The sequence below is a fragment of the Heterocephalus glaber genome, unplaced genomic scaffold (genome assembly GCF_053883595.1).
Source record: "Heterocephalus glaber isolate CG9 unplaced genomic scaffold, H.glaber_assembly_v1.0 deba00001461, whole genome shotgun sequence".
Classification (NCBI taxonomy): Eukaryota; Metazoa; Chordata; class Mammalia; order Rodentia; family Bathyergidae; genus Heterocephalus; species Heterocephalus glaber.
Window position 1 is genome coordinate 3,105,704 of NW_028258308.1, and position 22,565 is coordinate 3,128,268.

Here is a 22,565-nt window from a genome sequence, read left to right on the forward strand (position 1 = left end):
GTTTAGCTCAGTGATACCATGCCTGCCACGCATGCTCAAGGTACCGAGTTCAATCCCCAGCACCAAGAAAAAAAATTACTTTTAAAAACTCCAAGAAAAGAAAAAAGAACAAAAATTCTTCTTAGCTCCCATAAGTGCAGTCTCCATGCTGACAATCCATCAGGATGTCACTCTACAAATATGAACCCTCAGTTATAACATCTGTGAGGAACCAATAGCCTCTACTTCATGATTTAGGAGACACTTGAGGATCAAAGAAAAACCAATTTCCTCTCTTCTTATTCTATCTCAGATTCATTAAACTTCAAGTTCAATTTAAGATGCTAAAATGGAAATTGACAATCGATAGAAACCAAATTAGTATTAACAGATTCAACTAGAGAAAACAATGAAGACAGTATAGTGCTTTGCCAAACCATGAGAAAATTACCTGCTCTATATTGCCATTTTTAATCCAATTTCTTAATTCTTCCTTTAAGCTCTCTTCATATTTTCTAGCATCCACCTTTTTAATGATTATTTTATTCTTAAAATGAATGAAGTTCTCTGGACACAGTTTCTGGAAAAAAGTATCACAAAACTACATAAAATCCCTAAAAATCTAAAAATTTCTCAATATATGTCTCATAAACAACTGTTCAAGCTCTTGAGCACAGAGACTGCTGAACTTCTTACTCTCTGTTGCTTCTAACACATAAAACTATGAGGATGCATGAACTCTTCTAAGGAAAGAATGGAGACCAACTAAGTCAGAGATGAAAGAGAAAGCAATAGGGACAGAGAGAAAGGAAAACTGTGATCACAGGAAGAGGAGGATAGAAAACCAAGAGGTAAGAGGAGACTAAAATATTATAATGTCCCAGAAGTTAAAACAAGAAACATTTTCAGGAATTAAATAAACACCATTTAAAACCTCTTAAGAAGAATGTATGAGGGTTATCTTCTTTTGAAGAGTCCACTAATAGCTTCAAAAGGTCAAGTACAAGTGATCAGAAAGGATGAGAGCTCAGAATAGCATTGTTACCATCTGCTAGCATAGCATTAATTCCATGAATATTATTTACCTGGGCCCGTGGCCAGCTTTTCCAGGCTTGAAACATGGTGTCATAAAGCTGGATGCTTTCTCGAGGTGAAAGTGCCAGATCAGCAGGGAATCCGTACCTTTCAATCTGTTTAATATAAAATTAAAAGTTTTAATATTCTTTTTGTCTTACATCTTTTTTTTTCCTCATAGCCACAAACAGAAACCCAAAGTCAATGAACAGCATTAAAATGAAATGTTCAAATGTTAGTAGGTATTATAGGCTGATAGAATACCACCCGTGCATGTATTTGAATTAATAAATTATAAAAAATCCAGAAGTTCTTCAAAAATCTTAGGTTTGTTGCCTAAGAGCTTTTAATTAGGTTAATCTTCTATGAATTACATTTGTAGTTCAAGGTAGGGTGCAGGGAAACAAAAAGTTTGCAGATGTTGTCAAGAAGAAGACAATAACTCTGCTCCGAAATTGAATCTGAAATTGTTTTAGTTATAAATAGGATCCTTCACTTTTATGTGTACCAAGAAAGGCTAAAAAGGGCAAATCTTCTTTGCTGAAATTCCAAGATTGGAACTGGGTCAACCTCAAGACAAAGTCTTTTCGAGGACCTTGAAAGCCCTGCAATAAACACCTCCACATGTCACTGATTTGGGTCCCTGTAAATCTATTGAATGTATCTGCCAAGTTTTTTGTTTTCGAAAAATTTTCAGTGGAAATAAAACGTTCCTATTCTCAAAAGGTTTGATTGAACACTTCTGCTGGTATCAACCATTACTGCTACAAATTGCTAGTGAAAAACTGTCATTGATCTGTTAATAAATATTTGCTATAGCTTGAATGATTGTGATCCCTCCAAATTCTTATGTTAAAATGAAGTTCCCTGTGTGATGGTTTTGGGAACTGACAGCCTTTGAAAGCTGTCAGGTCAGGAGAGAAGAACTATTATAAATGATATTAATATTTTTAATAAAAGAAACCTCGGAGAGCTACCTTGCCCTTTCTTCTGAGTGAAAATAAAGCCAGAGGGACCCATCTATGAACCAGAAGGAGGTTCCACATCAGACCCCCAATCTGCCAGGAGCTTGCTCTTAAACTTGGCACCCTCCAGAACTGTGAAAACTAGACACTAGTTTTGAGAGGCACACAGTCTATGTTTCTTTTGTTACAAGAGCCTGCTGAATGGACTAAAATGATATTTCCCCCATCACCAAAAAAGGGGAGAGAGAAAGTTCATGTGTTCTACAAAATAAATAAGATGTATTGGAAAAATTTAAACCACAAAAGGCAGCTATAGTATGAAGATTTCTCTAAAATAAGTACACAATAGGGTTCTTCCTTTATAAAGAGCTGTTAGAAGTTTATAAAACTCAGTTTTAAGAATTTTTAAATTCTTGGCAAAATGGACCACTCCAAATATAAAAGACCTAGAAAAACAAAACAAAACAAAATGAAGACATTCTGGAGAACAGAAAGTACAAGAAAGTTCAAGTCAGATAATCACACTTAAATTTTACAACTCGTGGAAACGAAGTGTGGAAATAGGGAAGGGTGGGGGTCAAAGGGCGCACAGGGAATGGGGAAAAAATAAGAACCAAGATACATCATGTACAGGTACAAGCACCCAATGATAAATGTAAATGTATTGTATACCTAAAATGTACTAATAAAATAATTTAAGCAAAAAAAATTTACATCTCAATGCTAGTTCCAATATCCTTAATATAGAAATAAAAATACTTATACTTCCACCTTACACGGTGTGGTAAGACCAAAGAAAATTAAGAAATGATTTATATGTTTTTCAAGCTTTTGCATAAAATCATCACTTAGCATCTCCCAATTTGAAAGTAATAGAAGCTGGCTACATGGTAGAGACTGCAGTGAATAAAAATTCTAAATGAACATAATATTTCAAATTGCTGGGATTTTATTTACTAAATAAAATACAGGCATTTAGCTCAGTGGTTCTGCCTCCTGCCCCGCAAGTATAAGGACCTGCATTCAATCCCCAGTACAAAAAAAAATTCATTTACAGAAACAATAACTTAGAAATTATGTTTGAGTTAATGATCATAAAATCACCTAGACTAAGATTTCTGGAATCTAGGTAGTTATTGAATTAGGGATTGCATACAAAGATTCTCCCAGGTAAGTCTAAGGATCAACCATCAAAAGACAATACTATCCTACACTTTTAATAAATGTAAACAAGCATATTTAAAATAACTGGCAAAAAAATCAGCAGAATTAACCTGGCCAGAATAATCTATGAGAAACTGCGCATATTTATTTGTAACCTTTAAAGTCTAAAGTCTCTAGTTTGGTCAGATGTCTACTTTCTAATAATGTATACTACTAATAACTTTTAAATCAAGAGAAATGTCATTCTTAGCAAGTATTGACAACATCTGACCTATTCAAACAGACTTAGCAATATCATATCATGACGATAAACTTCTAACATGCTATCATCACTTCCATCTAGTTAGAAGTAGTGCTTGTTGAAAAATGTATTTTGTCTTAGAAATTGGTCTCCTACTTGCTTCAGTTTGCATAGAACTTCTGTATCATTCATGGTACATGACGTTGTAATGAAACGACGCATATGCACTGCCACATACTGCTCAATTAATTTTATTTGTTTACTTTAGTTAAAGCTTGAGTCACTGCATCCAAATAGCTTCTTTTACTGGGGAAAGAACACTAAATGACAAACAGAGTGTGATGTTACTGTAAATAATTCTGAGTTATTTCTCCTCCCTATCACGGGTTGCTATACAGTCTGAGAATTAGAACTCTACAGAGGTCTTCCTCAGGTGTTTTAAGTAATGCTGCAGACAAGTAATAAAATAATTACTTGAGAGTGGTCACTTATACTGCCTAACTAAACGAAAACAAAAGAAATCTAAGAATTATCAGGAACTTTAAAATATAGATCTTTGGTTTGGTGACTAGATTATTTAACGGGTTCTGAAGTCACTTTCCCTTTTACCAAAGTCTGATTTCCCTCATTTCTAAACTAGAGGGGAATTCTGCCTGGGCTATGAATTTATTGTGAGAATTAAATGAAGTAATATGTACAACACCCTACCAAAATGCATTTTTCATATTTGTTGTGCCATCTGCCAATGTAACTGATTAATTATCAGTTCACAGGTTATAATCTTTTAATTGATTTAACAATCCTATGGCCAAAAGCTGGAAATTCAATTTTTGTTCTTTATTATACAACAACAAATGAACTGACAAAACTTGAGCAGTCTAGGTAGAAAATGAAAAAAAATACCATCTGTTGTTTATAAACACAATAGTACATGATGATTTTATGTTTGCAAACCACATCATCCCAGTATCATAGGTAATGGTAGCATTTGAGCCCTGCTGAGCAGCAAGAGACAGCAGCTCTGTTCAGGACTTCCTAGGGATGACAGCTCTCCAGGAGTCAGGAGTTTTTCCTGTGTGCCATGATAATTGGTGGCAAAGGCCATACAACACATCTCCTAGCCAGAAACATGCTATGTACGGATTGAGGGCAGTCTCTCACTGCAGCTGGATTGAAGCCAGCTCACTTGTTCTGTTCCATCCCTTCCCTTCTAAAATCATTTTTCTAATATAGCTGTAGAAGGAAAAAAATTATTGCCTCTTTATTGCTAAAGTTCATTAGATTTCTCCTTGCCACTCAGTTCTTTCATGTTCATCTGAAGTATACTAAAGTTTTGAAATTATTCACTAAGTTGGAATATCTACCTATTTTTTATCATTGCTACTTTAGGAAATGTCCTATATGCACACACACTATTACAGAACTTTCAAAACATATTGAATAATGCCCAATATTTTGTATTTATTTGCCCTCCATTGCTGCCACAGAATTCCAGAAGTCTTAAGACTTATACAACAGCACGCACTTTGCAAAAGTCATGGGGTCAGATCACACTATAGCAGTTTTCTTGCCTTCCACTTACTCTATTAATATCTCCTGAGAGTAGAAGAAAGGAATTTAGACCAAAATGTCTATTTCAGTGAGTACTCTAAACTACTACATGCACTGGTGCTTAAAGATAACCTGCCTAGGGCCAGGGATTTAGCTCAGTGGTTCCAACACCTGCCTCGCAAGCTCAAGGTCCTGAGTTCAATGCTGGGTACCAAAACAAAAAAAAAAAGATAACCTGCCTTGAACCAACTTATACAAAATAGATATTTTAAAGTACTATGCTATTTTTTTAATTCCAAGTAATGAAGAAAATGTTAAATAATCTCTCGAAAAAAGAAAAGAGGGAAGAAGGAAAGAGTGAAGGGAGGGAGAGAAATGGGAAGGATCTTTTATTATCTATATTTGGGTTATCATCTATATTCTAGGTTAGGAATGTGAATTAAGTCAGAGTAATTTCTCAATATCTTGTTTTATTTAGAAAACGGTTGGACCATTGCCACACACAAAAAAAAAGGCTCTTCATAAAATGCTATTGGAGCATTACAATCATTCAAGTTTGTTCATTTGCTTTAGAAGCCAGTTCAACCTATGACAAGGGCTACAGTGACTCATATTCTTCCATGTATTTGTTGGACAGATCCTAGAGATGAATGTGGAGTCAACAATCAAAGATTGCTTTCTAGTCAACCATTTACTTAGTACAGAAACACTGAATTCATTAAGGTTTCTATGCTTCTCAATTGTAAAAGGGGAACAGTAATAGGACATCTATCACAAAACTATGATGGTTTAAAAAAGTGAAATATGTAAAATTTCTAGAATATATAGCAAGTGCTCAATTTCAGTCAACTATCATTATTTAACATATATTTAATGAGGAACTCTTGTACATATGGCAGTTTGTTAGGAACTATACATAAAATTTGTTTTCAAAGAGTTATTCTTGAAGAATAAAGAACACATGCATGTGAACATCCTCAGCAGCAAGCTGACCTGGCTTGGTGTTACATAAGAAACACAGACAAAACTACTGAGCAAAGATCACAGTACATCCAGCTGAGGAACTTGCGGGATTGTGAAATGGATTCACATGCACATCATGCAAGATGAACAGCATCTGGAAAGCTGGCATTTGGCATGTGGGGTTAAATATCTGAGGATCGGGATAAGGCTTCCAGGGAAGGTTTGTGCTGTAGGTGACTGGAAGAAACACTGGGATGTAGTCATAGAAGACCTTGGTTGTCAAGCTATAGAGCTATGCATTTGGCCCTGTCAAAGGAGAGCCTTTAAAAACTGGAGAATATCATAATTATGTTAATGATTGTATGTAAATATAGAAAACGTTTAACTTCGTAAGTGTAAGAAAGGAGACAAGCTATTGATCTATTGTCACTTTGATAGGCAATAGGAATTTTAATTGACTATTCATAGAAATAGAATAAGTGAAGAAGAGAAACACTCAAAACTTAAGAAATCCTTCTACATTACCTTCTAATATCACAACCTAAATCATTTTAGGTCTTTGCCTTCTGGTTCACTACCAAAAATCATGTTGTGATTGCTATATAAAGAAGAATTGTTTTTCCTTGTTAAACCTGATTCATGATGATCAGACTCTCACAGGAACTAGGAGTTGTTCAAATGAAGTTTTAGGTGCATTGAGAGAAGGGTGCTGACAAGAAAGAATATGTGCAAACATAATGTCCAAGAATAAATAGAATTTTTTAAATTCAGGTTAAAACTTTAGTAGTATCTAAGCTTTGTAGATCCAAATACCACTGAAGAACCAAGGAAACTAGGAAGGACATTCCTGTTATCTGTAAAATCAAGGTGGAAACATCTGTTGTAAAACATGTATTCTTCAATTCTGGTAAGTATCAAGTGAGCAATTTTTCAATTAAAATATATTAATTTCTATTACTCAGAACAAATACGGCAGTGTTGTTACTTACGTGATCTATGGTTAGTGCAGCACATGGGTGAAAGTGATCAAAACAAATGTCATTATGTTTGACAGAGCATATGTACTTCTCTAAATCATTGTACCTCTCTCCATAGAGCACTAAAAGTGAATGACATAACATTCCTAATTAATGGAAGTGGAAAGACTGGGAAGAATTTTAAGGTCAAAGAAAAAGTTTATATGAATATATCTAACCTACCAAGCCTAACTTTATATGATTGCTTTATTTGCAAGCAGTCTTTGGAAAAACTGGCACGACAGCCTGCACTTCTCTCGGAGGTCATCCTTTGCTCTATTATTCTGTCTTCTTGTTTCCAGTAATGTTTGACTGATTGCAGCCACCTTAAAAATAAACATATACTATACAGGCAGAAAATGGAAATATTTCCCATTAATTAGTTTCAGGAAAGACAACTGACAAATTCATGTACCTTTGAAACATATTTGACAGATTGAATCTCACCCTAAATTCTGCAAGATGTGGTTTCGGTTGTAACATTTAATCTCCCTGTATCTAGTTTTCCACATTTTAAAATGAAAATAATAGTAGTGGTAGTAGTGGTAGTAGTAGTAGTAGTAGTAGTAGTAGTAGTAGTAGTAATAGAAGTACTGTTTCCTAACAATAGTAATGGAAAAATAATAAACCATAAGGCTTGCTAGCATTTAAAATAAATTACTACAGTATATGCAAAGTCGTTAGAATAGTAGATGGCACACAAAAGAGATATTATAGATTTCAATGTTATAATTGTTATTATTGTGCAAAAATCAACCTCAGTGACAAACATCATATGCAGCTCTCAATTGAATAGCTTTGGTATCTTTCCAGACATCTCTATTAAGTGGGACATACTCCTTAGGGTCTTGGCTGAATGTGTTATTATATCTCTTTATTTTTGGTTTCCTAGTAAAGAAAAATGAACATACATTTATCATTTCCTATTAAGCTTTTTTGAGATTTTAGGAGAAATTTCCTACTAAATTGAAGATCTGGCTGGGGTGAGAAGTCCTTATTACTTTTAGAAGAAGTGCCAGAAAGAACTATCTTGAAGATCTAGAAATAAACTATTAGTAATTAGAAAGTTATGAAACTCTTCAAAACCCATATAGAAAATGTGAAATTCAAACGTCTAAGACAGGTAAGTATTCATTCCAAACTGAAAGGTAATCTTACCCTGTAAGATGCTCAGGGTTACTTATGGTAGCCGAAAGAGCCAAAAAGGGACATCGAATCATGACAAGGAGATGCTCCCAGACTTCTGCTCCAATTTCTCCACCAAGACAATGGACCTGTTAAAGAAAAATACTTTCTCAGTTGAAGAAGTTGACTTAAAGACAGAACATGAAAATAAGACATAAAATCCTTATGCATAGAATCCCATTAGTATTAAGTATGCCAGGTTTAAATATGTATTAGAAAATCCAAAGAAACTCATAGACTGAAAGTTAAAGGTAGGAAAACAATACTCCATGTGACAGGAACCTGAAAAAAAGCAGCAGTAGCTATCCTCTTTACAGGTCAAGTGGATTTCAAACCAACACTGATTAAGAGAGACAAAGAAGGACACTACATCCTTGTAAAGAAAATCCAGAGCCAGAGATTTAGCTCAGTGGTTCTGCCACCTGCCTTGCAAAGGCAAGGTCCTGAGTTTGATCCCTGGTACCCCCCACCCAAAAAAGTTCCAGGCAATAGAGAAGCTGGAAACCTGGATTTCTCAAAATCCTCATACCCCACCCAACAATATTTCCTCTTTGTTTTACCTTCAAACCTAAGTATTTGTTAGCACATCCACTGTCAAAGAAGCCTCCATTACATCTCGCTGCCCAACTTCAAGCCTCTTGACTACTGACCTTAGTTCCTTTCTTGACACCCTTTATCCCTCACATCACTACCGAGTAATGCAAAGACAAATTCTATCAAGCTAAGTCCCTAATTTAACTTCCTCCGTATCTCTCCATTTCACATGGAATAAAATCCCACCTTCTTAATAGGATTTATGATGCCTGACATAATTTGGCCACTGCTGCCAATCTAGATTTATCTGGAGCCTGTCTCCCCCATCCTTACTATGGTCTGGACATATCAGTATTTTCTTTGTTCCTTGACCAACCACACCATTCCTACTTAAGAGCTTTCATATTATTGTTCCCTCTGCTTAAGATACTCTTCTGAATAAAATTTTAAAACAACAATAAATACTAGTATTTTCCCTTATTGAATCTATAAAATTCATTTGAATGTCATTCCTCACAAAGGAGTTTTATGGCCACCCATTCCAGAGTTGTTATCCTGTGACCTTGTCATTATTATGGTCATGACAGCCCACTCTTTCCCATTGCAGTACTCACTAGTATGGGCTTACAATCATTTGTGTGTTTACATGTTTAATTTCTCTTTTGCAATTAAATTGCAACCTTAGATGTGGATATTCCTAGCACTGACACAATACCTGACACGCTGGAAGCATTCTTTAGATAATTATTGAATAAATGAATGAATATCTTTTGACCAAACAAATTCAATAGACTAAGAAAAGATTTTCACATGCAATCTGAATTAAACAGATTAAATTATGGTTCCTGATTATCAATTGAAAAGAACTTACAATGAGAACTGCATAAATATATATTTATGCATATATATTTATGAATACATATATATAACCTTTCTTCTGCTCTCTTAGAATAGGCATCAGTGCTATTCAGTTGTACCCTTACATAAAATTGGAAAAAGTAAGATTCCAGTGTTATATCACCTCACAGATTTGCATTAGACTACAGTTCAAGGTTCTAAATTGCACAGACACATTTGTTGGATTTTGTTTAACAGGAGTATGCAAAGCACTCACGATAAACATATTTATGTTTAACTAAAATAAATACAATAAATTACTGCCAAACAAATCAAGACACACAGTATGTTTGGTAATTCCAAGTTTATAACAAGGAAAAGGAAAGTTCAATATGGCCTTGTTATCTTTTTCCCTTTCAAAGTATAAATTCCTTATAACAAAAGAATATATCTTTTCAAAATGTTTTCAACCTCCTTGAATAAATATTCTTAATGATGTTTCTATAAAACTTTGCTAAATATCTTCATATGATCCTATCAGTCTATATTGTCTTCATCCCACTCTCTCTGGGAAACTGAACTATAGGTACTACCTCAAAGGGCTCTCATGCTTACTGGTTCCACTTGATCTGGTAACACAAAGCCTTGGCAAGGGATCAGAAGAAACGAAGATAATGAGGTTGAAGTCAATGTTCCATTGGATCTGTTCTTCCAAGGTTACTTTGAACCAGTTGTGTTCCTCAACTAAAGTACTCCTCATAATGTAGCCAACTCAATGTGAATAGCATTCTGAATTTAAGTAAACCCTATGGGGAATAATGCTAATTTTGTGTTAAAGCCACATTTTAGTTGGTGTATAATACCCACAATTATTCTTTAAAGTATTTTTATTTATGAATTATTAATTTTAATTTTACATGTTTTAATATTAAACAATGAGTACTTAAAAGGAAAAAAATTCACAAAATAAAGTATTTCATTGTTAATATTCATTTTTTATAAAAAGGCATTAAAATTTTCAACATTTTTTTTGGTGTATAAAATCTAAAAAATAAAGTCAGAAGTAAATTCCTATATGAACTACAATGAAAACAACAATAGAATTCTACAATAAAAATAATCTTTACTTCAATCACACCTAAGGCTGTCTCTGCACAGGACAATAGCACACTCCATTCCCACATATTGCTTACACTGACACCACATGTGTTTTACTATGCTGGCCTTTTTGTAGGACATACTTGACATCGTGCTGGTCTTGCTGTTTTTTCAGGAGGTTCTTATTACATTATACAATGTGTAATTGACAGGAGCATAAAATATCAATAAAATAAAGTACTAAAATTTTAATGTGTTGCACATTTAGCATAAGCATCAACATTTTCACATCAGCTGTGTACTTGCTTTAAAAACCCTAAATGATAACATCAAAAATAAAAACCTATGTGAACTACTATGTAAATACAAACAAAAGTGTACCTCAGAAATAATCTTTGCCTCAACTGTCATACCTAAGGCAGTCTTCACACATGACAACTGGATGTTTCATGCACAAATCTTGCTTACACTGACAGCACATGTGTTTCCTTTCCTGTGTGGCATGTCATTCTTTTTTTTTTTTTTTTGGTACCAGAGATCAAACTCAGGACCTCAAGCTTGCAAGGCAGATGCTGGGCCTCTGAGCTACATCCCTGTCCCATGCTCACACTTGTCACCTCTCCTGTATTCCTCTTTTGTCAGGAGCTTACTACTATATTGTACACTATGCACTTAGGAAAATAAGATATCAATAAAATCAAATATGTAATGAATGCTTAGATTACCTATCAACATTGTCACATCAGCTGTGTACTTGCTTACAAAACACAAAAGATAACATCAGAAATAAAAATACGTGAACAACAATGTAAATAAAAACAAAAGTCAATCAAAAAAATAATCTCTGTTTTAACTGTCACACCCAAGGCAGTTTTCACACATAAAAACTGCATGTTCCATGCACAAGTATGGCTTACACTCATAGCACAAATGTTTTGTTTTCCTGTCCTTTTTGTAGGACACAGTTGACATCTTTTTGGTTTTCCTGTTTTAGTAGTAGGCCTTTGTGATGCTGTGCTTGCCTGGCACCTGTCAGCTCTCCGGCATGCTCCATAATTTTTTTTGCACAGTTCTTGGGGCAGAAACATTTTGTTTTTCCTCTTCTGTAAATGATCTCTTATGAGTTCCAGTCCCAATCCTCTAAGAAAATTTGTCTTTGGTATTTTGCACTTGTTAGTTTCTTTGTAACCTATCAAACTACTTTTGCTACACATGTTTAGGATTGAGTAAGATACAATCATTGCCCAAGACTTTGTGTTTCAAGTGACATCATATTTTTCACATAACTCATCAACATCATCTACTCTGGCTTTGGTTTTTTTGTAGAAAGTTACCATTTCAGGGTTCTGTTTGGTCATGGTTTCCCTATCAATATTTCCATCATGGTGCAATGTTGATATCAGCAGTACCAGTTTGTTTTTCTTTGCCATATATGAGGCCAATGTTATATCTTTCTGAAATCCAAAGATTGGACTATAAAATTCTCTGTTTTGAAATTGCAACATTACATTTGGAAAATTATATATATTTTTTATGCCAAATTTTGAAGGTGTTTTTTGGGCACATACTGCCTAAAGCCACAATGACCATAAAAAACTGCAAGATGTTCATCAATAGTCCTGTATTTAGATAGTGTGTAAATTGCTTTATCTTTTGAAATAAAACTCTCGAACAATGAGTGGATAGCAGCCAGAGTATCAGTTCTTTTTATTCTTGGCAAGTGGTTTTTGTCAACAAACCTCAGGCAATTTTGAAGGAAACCGAATTTCCTCAGTGTCATTTTTATTCTATACCCCTGAAACCCACACCCATGAGTCTTTTACCTTCCTATGATTATCATGAGAAAACCCTGCTAAATACAGCAGACTTATGAATACTTTCAGTTCAGCTAGTGCGATATCAAATAAACACATTTTTTAGTATGGCTATAGTAAATATAGAATATTTTACTTGTATTTCATCATTTTTTGCATTTCACAACAACTTGTGGCATTTTATCTATTACAAACAATTTCCAACATTGAATAGCAATACTGGCATTCCATCCAATAGGTTTCACCGCTGTGAAAATTCTCACTATATTTTCAGATGTAACATTAGATCACTCTGTTTGATAGCATGATAATTTTGTGACATTTTGACTAGTCAAATATGTACTAACATTGTTGTATTCTTTGTAATCTGAATCAGAGAGGTCTTCATTCTCTGTGTCTGTATCAGGTAATTCTTGCTCAATTTCACTGTCACAGGAACTTTGGCTCACATGGCCAATGTCAAATCATAAATGCACACCTGTTGCTTGTTTGAAGTTCCTATATGTACCTTGCCATTCATCTGCTAAGTGAGTGAATGCGGATGGATTCCTGCTTTCCCCATGCCCAGTTACTGTGAGCCACACCTTTATTTCATTATGGTACAGTACAGCTTTACATAATAGATGAATGCTGTGGGTATATTTTAACCCCTATGATGCTCAGGGAAACATATGCAAAAACAGTTACAAGGAGCATTATGTAGGTAAATTTCCCACTTTGACATTTTTGCACACATGCTCACACCTTGCTGTTTGTTGTATTAAGTCGGTAATTGGGTAAATGCAAAGATTCCTTCCTGTATCCCTCAAGTGCAGCTATTAAGATGCATAGCTGGTACTATTATGCTAAAGTGTAAATTTATTGTAGAAAAGTATAGGAAAGGTTTTTGTTACCCAATGTTAAGTAAATACTTCCTCACCTTGCCCCTTTAAGCAGAGGAGCAAGTTACTAGCTCTGGATTACTGCACTGACCCATATGGTTTTCCTAAAACACACTTTTGAAAACTAGCATCCTTGAATTGTAATTTATCTGTTCCATTTGTTTCCTGTTCTCATAATACTGTATTATATAGTTGACAGCTTTGGTAGAATTCAAATTTTTTTGCTTAAAATATAAAGATTTGATTTTGAAATCTTTATGGAGGGAAGCTTATGTCATGGCATTTGAATTCTCTTCACCTTGAAATAGTTTTCTCCAATGAAAGTTCCCTCTTTACATAGAGATTTAAAAGTTGCACTAACATACCCTGTAGAGTCACACAAGATAAGGGAGGCAAAAGACTGATTATGATTCACTGGGGGAATTTTCCAGAAGAAAGAGCCACCATCCACCCTGATCTGAATTTCAGTAGACACATTCCTGAAGCACCAAAGATCTTTGTTATAGTGCTTATGTATATTAGAAAATTAACCCAGAGAAATAAAATCAAATGTACCTCATCAAATATAACATATCGAATCCTTTTCACCCATTGTTGACGATGTGGAGCTAGCAGCAGAATTTCAAAGCAGGCAGGCACTGTAACAAGTACCTAAAAATAATAATATTGTCAACTAATATATTGAGCATGTAGTAGGTACGAGAGTAATTATAAAACTATATATGATAGAGTTATGGGTCCTAGATTTATCTGCTGATAATTAGGATATAACATTACTTCTAAGAATTAATTACATGAAAATTCTGATTATTAGTCTGAAAGAGATGAAACTTCAACTTTTCAACTCAAAAGTGATGAAATATCAAATTTGGAAGTTTATCTTATTGTAAACATTAACTTATATTAAGTGTATAAAATATTGTTTTGTGACATGTGTATTCTTGCATATGACATACTTTAATCACATCCATCTTCTCCATTACTTCTTTAGTGAGCATTTAGCATCAGAAAATAAAAACTATTCATTGTCACAGTCTTGAGTTTTTAAAATCCAACCCTGCAATAGAATTTGAGTTGGATTATGCTTACTGCGAATCAGCAAGGAAGGGGCCGGAGATTTAGCTAAGTGGTTCCAGGGCCTGCTATGCAAGTGCAAGGTCCCTAGTTCAATTCCCAGAACAATAAAAGAAAAAAAGAAAGAAAAGAAAGAAAGAAAGAAAGAAAGAAAGAAAGAAAGAAAGAAAGAAAGAAAGAAAGAAAGAAAGAAAGAAAGAAAAGAAAAGAAAGAAAGAAAGAAAGAAATCAACAAGGAAAGCAGGACTGGGCAGAGAACTAGGGCAAATTACTGACTGGACAGAGCCTCAGCCATTATACTTCAAAGATCTGGATGAATGTTGTCTATCTGATTTTCTCCATTAAGCCAAAATGGCCCCCTTTTGTACACATGCTTAGCTCAGTCACAGGATATGGATGATACAGGAAGACCAGGGACAATTGGCATCTGTCCTCACCACACTCCTCATAACTGGGCAGCAAGTCTTTCCTCGACAGGTGATTTGAGTAGCACATCTCCATGTCTACTACATAGTGTTCTATGAACATGCATTCATTTTTCATTATTACATATTATTGATCTGCAATTTTAATAAGGATGCAATCTATGATTTAATTAACAATCTATGATTTAATATACTATAGCCATACTAAAATACAAGTTTTTATAGTATACTTCAAAAGCACTTTGCAGAAAGCATAATTATCATTAGAAATTTCTGTTGTTAATTTTTATAACTTGTAGAATTCTTACAATTGTTTTGAATCCATCTATAAACCATCATAATTTAATGAACTATAGCTGAAATCTGAAATCAAAATGTAACGGTCCTTAGAAAAAGATAAATTCTATTTCTTACTCTTCACAGTGTAACAAAATTACATTTTCTCTGGAGCCTTTTTATTTTTTATAAATTCAGGAAAATTATTTTCACAAGGACTTGTGAAGATTTTGAGTTTCTAATCAAAGAGATACATAATTACTGTTACATAATTTCATATCAAGTTTATTGAAGAACATACCCTACCTGAGAGTTGAGTGCATCGTGACGATATTCCCTTGTAAAAACCCCACATAGTGCTGCACCATTTGGCAGATTTTTGGTGTAACGATTTTGTACAGTTGCTGCCACTTGATTAACAAGGGCCTGATTGACAAGGAAACAGACCATTATCACATACTAAAGTATACATAGGTGAAATGTCAAGAGACAACAAGTATTGTTCGAAGGTATGTCCTGCCAAATATACAGAAAGCTTAGTAACACTTTCTCCTACCCATCTTTGTAAATAGTGTAAAATAAATCATCTTTTTGAGATATTGAACTAAGATTTTGACTTCATCAATAAACTTAAACTGAAAGTAAAAATAAAAAAGAAGAAAAAGTTCACCTAAAATACAAATTTAAAAATGTTACCCTCATGTAGGAAGTAAAATTGCTAAACAACATATTACTTGCATAGCCAACACTTAGAGAAAAACCAATTTTACCGAAGAATGAAGTTCAAGTACAGGATACCCAAGATAGACTTGTGCCTCTTCTATTTAGAAATGTATCCTAGATGCCTGAAGTTGAGTGTATACATGAATGAGTAGAACCCTGTTCAGGATTAAACAACTAGGCTGCTCTGTGGAATTTATAAACCTGCAAACATCTATCTCACACTTGATGCTACATAATTGAAAATCATCTAGACTAAGATGTAAGTTTCTTTTTTTTTTGTTTTGTTTTGTTTTCGTTTGTTTTGTTTTACTTTTTGGTACCGGGGATCGAACTCGGGTCCTTGCGCTTGCGCAGCAGGCGGCAAAACCACTGAGCTAAATCCCCAGCCCAGATGTAAATTTCATAATAAAAATAATAAAGGTATTAGGAGGTGACATTTTCATATATTTCAGCACACACAAAATTCCAAATGAAAATATTGATAGTTCTGACTATGCAAAGATTTTATTGCTCTCATTAAAATAACCATAATAAAGTGAGAAAACAACAAATGAAAGAATATTTCACTATCATTTTAGTCAAAAGATTTAACATGTTTTTATATAAAGTTTTAAATTTGTTAATAATATTCAACCCCTTCCAAAAGAAAACTGGGTAGATGCATTCACAAGTACTTTATGAGTAAAGAAATCCAATGTTCAAATATCATCATCACAGTGCCTCCAAGTCACTAATCACAAGAGATGTTAATCTAAAGATGAAAGAGTAATTTTCACTTATGAGTATGCAAAATTCATTAAATGGTGATAGAAGTGTAGGAAAACTTAGCAGAATGTATACTCTGATATCCTGATGGAGGGAATTAAAGTGGATTTAAACTTTGAGAACAGTAATTTGCCAAAATGTTCTGGGTTCAATTTACTAATTCCATCATTAATTTTTTATAAACTTATATTTTATAAATTTCCCATCATGGTAACTTATTGTTTTAATAATCATGAAAAACAACAAAGCTACAACAAAAATGAAACACCAATTTAAACTAATCATGTGTGTCAATTTGTTACACAGGCTGATCAGGAATCACTCAACATCACACATTTTCCAAAAACTAAAGTCTATCTACTCCATTCTAGTTGGAAGTCACCTGAACTAGATCTACAATCACCCCAACTAAACTTCCGTAGAGGAACCATATTAAATTAAAAAGTTGTGAATGAGGAAATGCAGACTTTTACTTCCCATAAATCAAAATTTCTCCGAAAATACAAAAATTATTGGGGTTTTTTTTTTTAATTTCAAACTTAGCAGAACTAAAATAAAGAAAATTTGGTAAAGTAAGCAGGCTTGAAAAACAGAGCAGTCCCCAGTGCCTAACAGCAGATAGGACATCTTCCATGAGCCCTGCAGAGGTAATATCATGCCCTTAGTCAGTTCACTGCCCAAGAAAGTGTGAGAGCTTCTCTCAATTCCAGCATCAAGCTCGAGGTCAAGATTGCAAGACTACATTTCTTTTTTGAAATGGTTCCGAAAAAGGTGATATTTTAGCCTCTGAAACTAGAATACAAAATTGCAGATTAAGAAAAAAGAGAACTAGACTTATATGACCACATGCAGCATTTTTAAAGGAGGTTCAGGAATGAAAGAGCAAATTACATGATCTTGAGCTCTACCTTGGTTGGTGCAACATACACAACCACCCCTTCATCGCTCTCCTTCAGCACTTTCTCCATGCAGTAGTAGGAAGCATAGGTTTTGCCTGAGGATGTTGGGGCAACAATCACTGCTGACTCATAGTTATCCACCACATCGAGGAGTTCTCGCTGCAGGGTTCAGAGTAAAATATGTTTCAATAATATCGGCTGGGGATTTAGCTCAGTGGTTCCTTCCCCTGCCTCTGAAGTGCAAGGTCCTGAGTTCAATCCCCAGTACCAAAAAACACGTGCTATCAATAGTATAAGTGACAAATTAGCAAACCAAATATATTAAACATTTCCAATATGATTTTCTGAGTTTCAAATGGCATGCTTAAAATTTGTAATTGCACAGAAAAAAATTTAAAATATCTGAAAAACATATGCTGTTCTCTCAGAGGATATAATTTATTTGCTTTTGAATATCTGAAAGTTGAGTTTTACCTTTGAAAAATGGAAAGGAAGTCTCAATCAAACATCCTGTTATTGGGAAGATTTCCTTGTAATTATTTGTCATTTAGTAAGTATAGAATGGCTTTGAGAAATAATACTCTAAGAAGTAGCAATTTCATAATTTGTAATAGGAAAAAATGGCTGGTTAGGAAAAACATCAAAGATCTTAATTGTGCTGCCCATCAGCTACTTTCTGTATAGAATACAAGATGCCTAATCTGGAGGTCAGGTTGGATCTTCATTTCCATGACCTACATTTTTATTCATCAACATGACAAAAGAACTGTAAGTCTATGAAGTACAGAGGATGGAAAAATACTTCCAAATTAAAACTTGCACCCCTGTTAAGTCTAGGCCCACTCATAATCACATCTCATAGTGAAGTAAGCATCAGGAGAGTTACAGCATGCGTACAATTAATGGAGAGCATTTGTTTCCCTTATGGCCTGCACTGAAATAAGAAATTAGTCCTCCTACTGATGGAAAGGGAGCATGAAGCTTTTACAGTAGTCAACTATTATTAATAGAAGGAAGATAAAGCCTAGGCTGTGGTTCAAGTGTGGTTTTAGTGTTCTCCAAGAATCCTTGTGTTAGAAGCTTGCTCCCCAGGGTGTACAGCATTAAGAGAGTCTTTACTAAGTGGCAGAGTGGAGTGGGAGGCCCCTAGGCACTGGGAGTGAGCTCGGGAAGGTAGTTGCTGTGGGAGTCCGGGTCGTTCTCCAGACAGTGTAGTTATAAAAAGCCTGAGCCCAACCTCGCTCAGCTTTCTCTCTACTTATTTGAAGATAGGACATTTTCTCCCACTTCATTCCCACCTTGAGGTCATACTATTCTGCTGTTAAGCCCTCATAGGGGCCAAACTAATGATGCCATCTGATCTTGGACATTTAACTTGCAGAACTGTAACCTAACTAAACCTCTTTATAAAGTTAGCATGCCTCATGTATTTCATTACAGTAATAAAAAGCTTACATATAGTCTGATTCTAAGCAAAACAATCTATTAGACTGAACATAGGATACTGCATTTCTTTAAGTAAATATGATCAATGTCTTATCAATTTTATATGGCCTATATATGCAAAATTGGATCCACTTCTTCCTAATTTTATAACCATTCAAAGATATTTTATATACTTTTATAGAAGAATACTAGTTGCAGCGTATAAATATCTAAACAATTGTCTCCATTGTGTAAACTACCAAATTTTCTCTGTGTCCATTTATATATTCATGTATGAAATCCTACTGCCATGGAGAAAATCAGGAGGGTGCTCCAAATTGATACATCTGGATGGTATGAATGTCTTTAATCTTCAAGTCTATATAGTAAATTGATCACTCACTTCCAACTAAATGGTATGTATTAAATGAAAGGTTTTCTTTTCATCATCAGTGAGAAAAATGTCAGCATTTGGCATTTTACATAATTATTTTTAAATGATAACACTCAATATTAAGAACTGTATGCCAGATATAATATTTAAAGTTACAATATTGAGAAATTCCTGCATTCACATATACACAAGATTTTTTCATTTGCATTAGCATCATTACCTGCCAAGTATCAGGAAAAAAATCCTGGACCCTTGGATCTGGATCTTTTCTTTCCTCTCGTATCAAATGATGGCCCATGTATTGCAGTTGAAACCGAGCTGGCCCAATGCCAATTGAATATTTATTCTTTCGCTTCTTCTTTATGTCATCTACTACATCCTATATTATTTCAGAGACTATTTTGAAAATGCTTTAAATTAAACATCATTTACATAGTTAAAATATTTATTTCTAAATTTATTCTATGTAAAAAACATTTTACCACTTTTTAAATTTTGCAAAGACATTACCACTTAAATTATCCTTTTAAATGTAAATGAACTAATAAATATCAAGATTTTTAAATCTCCATCATGGGTCTTGTAACTACCATCTGATATATTTTTTAAAATGGAATAATCACACTATAGTTTTGAGATGTTTTGCTAGAATTAATTGTAGAATTAGTTCTAAGGTCTACACAAATTATCTAGCATTTAGTCTACTTGTCCAGCAAAGTATTTATACAAGATGTCTAATTCCATGTTACTTCAAGATTTGGCATTTGGATAACTAATAATGATAATATTTTCAGTTAAAAAATCTAAAAGATATTACTGTATTTTCAATAAATTTGTGTATACCTAATACTTAGACTATTCAAATATTACCTGGTCTGATAAAGACCTTGCCAATTCATCAAATCCTAAATAATTAAGGCATCTGCTTATGAACTGCCGATCTGCATCTTGCAGAAGATCTGAGTATTTATCCATCAAGGAGTGGATCCTTTTCATCATTTGGACAGCTATATTGAAATCTTTTATGGTCTTGCCTTTGTCAAAAAGAAACAATGAAATGGTTATAAAAAGCCATCAAATAATAGATTTTTTAATATCCAAGATCAATCATCTGGCTTATTAGTCTTAATTAAACTCACTATCTTACTTGGCAATAATGGAGGTTTTGAAGTACAGAGAATTAAATAAAAGTAAAGTTTAATTATCAACACTTCATCATCTCCATGAATTTTTGAGAATACTTATGCTAATGCTAGAATAAAGAAAAATCTTGTAATTCATGTGAGATTGCTAAACTGAAGATTTTAGAAGTTTATGGAGAATAAGAAGTCATGTCTCCATCTATTATTTTATCTTCTACTGTGTTCAAAGGAAAATGTTTTTGTAACTTTAAATGTTTGATTAAAAATTCAGCAATATTTATTGAGCCCTGATTTTGACCATAGATATGGATTTGGTGTAATCATTGGAGTCTTTTAATTCAATCCATCTATTTCAACTTCCAAATGCAAACTTGCACGATCCCTCTCCACTCCTTTAGAGTCATATATATCCTTTATACTCTTTTCTTCTGCTAATCTTTTCATACTTACCATGTCAGCGTTCCTGTGTGTCTTTCTCCTAATCAATCTGTTTTTATCTATTCAACAACTGTTACCAAACACCTAATGAATCCAATAAAAGGCTATCCAAGAAATTTAACACAAAGTTCTTACCCTCCAAGAACTCCCCATCCAGTTACAAAGTCAATATACAATAATTTGATTGTTGCACAGTGTGCAACAGAAACTATAGGTGTTATGTGAGCCCTATCAAGGAAAGGCTTTATGGAAAGATGCTTCATGAAATGGATTTGGAGATTAGAGAGAGTTTAGATAGATAAAAAAACAAGCCCATAGACCTCTGTGGCAAATACTACTATGTAGTTCTCTACTCATTATTAATCCTTATTTCTTCTGTATAATAAGGAACTTCCGTGTATCCAGGAAAAAAATCTCCATTTACCAAGACCCCCTGTGATTAGATGAGGCCTTGTCACCAAGATCTTGCTCTTAATATCTAAAAAGAAGTTACTGAGAGCAGGAAAACTCCTTAAAAGACAGAGACAAGACTCTAACAGACAGAGAAGTTCAAGAGACCAGCTTGAAACCACACTGAGCAGGCTTTAGATATTATTGATTTGGCTTATAATTAGGCTATTGATTAAAATTATGAGTCATTATAAAGCCTAAGTGTGACTTGTGAATTGGCCTTTCAGCTGGTGTGTGGAAATAAACTTTGCTATGCCAACAGTCAGAATTGGGGTCTCTATGATCTATGGGGTTATGGTATCTCTAATAACAAGGAAACACTACTGTTGAGGATTATGACTCTGTGCAACCATTTTCCAAGATCAAATGTTAGCTAAAGATAATTCGTGTGGCTGCTTAGCTATGACCTGCAAGATGGCACAGGTGCCTTGTTAACTGTGACCTGTCCTTCACAAGTATACAGCTAACTTTCCTTTTACAGCCTGGCTCATTAGTGCATTAGTTCTGCCTTCATGCCCCCTTGCTACATTGTATAATCATAAATACTGACTAATGAAGAGCTCATTGTCTTAGCTATCATAGAGCTAAGATCAGGTGGTCTTTACCCAGGAGAGAGCTAAAGTTTAATTCCCGGCCCCCCAAGAAATAAACTATCTCTTGTTATTCTCTATTCTTTGTTCTTTGTATATTATTCTTTTATCCCTTGCTGTACACTCATCAGGAGACCAGTTGTCCCCCTGTAACTGCTTGGGCTATCAACCTGACAGAGAAGGATTTGCCTTCTTCCCTTTCTCCTAATATTTGCTAGAATACAGTCACCTAGGAATGTAAGAGAGCCTGAAGAATGGAACACATGCCAAGGGTAATGGAATCAAAATAGAGGAGCCTGGGTCACTGGTGCCATTGTCCAGCTGCCCCAGCAGGCTAGACAGACCACAGGTGAGCTTTATTTCAATGAGTACACTACTATATTCTTTAAGCCATTATTGATTTCTCTTAGTAGCAACCAAATGCAAATTTGATTAAGCATCTTAATTGGTGAGAACAACATATGATGTGAAGTCTTATGCCTCTTATTAGGATAAAATACACAATGAAACATGGAATTTGCTAGAACACACATTGAAGGAAAAGGAATAAATCTTGGAGGGAGATTGTGTGATGGAGAGAATGTGAGTATCATGTGTTAAAGATTCAAGTGTGGACATCTCAAGACTGACGTCAACCAGGTTGACTCTAACAGACTGTCATG

General features: G+C 34.3%; 1 protein-coding gene across 3 annotated transcripts in view; it reads right to left on the bottom strand.

Moving 5' to 3' along the window:
* Positions 1–22,565, bottom strand: part of LOC101702087 (putative ATP-dependent RNA helicase DDX60) — a 100,693-nt gene that overhangs the window by 43,549 nt on the left and 34,579 nt on the right. For all 3 annotated transcript variants that reach the window (XM_087217001.1, XM_087216999.1, XM_087217000.1), the window contains 10 exons: positions 20,154–20,317; positions 19,504–19,662; positions 17,474–17,623; positions 15,384–15,503; positions 13,858–13,953; positions 8,112–8,227; positions 7,137–7,279; positions 6,927–7,036; positions 1,065–1,169; positions 431–559 (listed from right to left, as the gene is read on the bottom strand). In XM_087217001.1, coding sequence (XP_087073127.1) covers positions 431–559; positions 1,065–1,169; positions 6,927–7,036; positions 7,137–7,279; positions 8,112–8,227; positions 13,858–13,953; positions 15,384–15,503; positions 17,474–17,623; positions 19,504–19,662; positions 20,154–20,317 — 1,292 coding nt within the window. The remainder of the gene's footprint in view (positions 1–430; positions 560–1,064; positions 1,170–6,926; positions 7,037–7,136; positions 7,280–8,111; positions 8,228–13,857; positions 13,954–15,383; positions 15,504–17,473; positions 17,624–19,503; positions 19,663–20,153; positions 20,318–22,565) is intronic.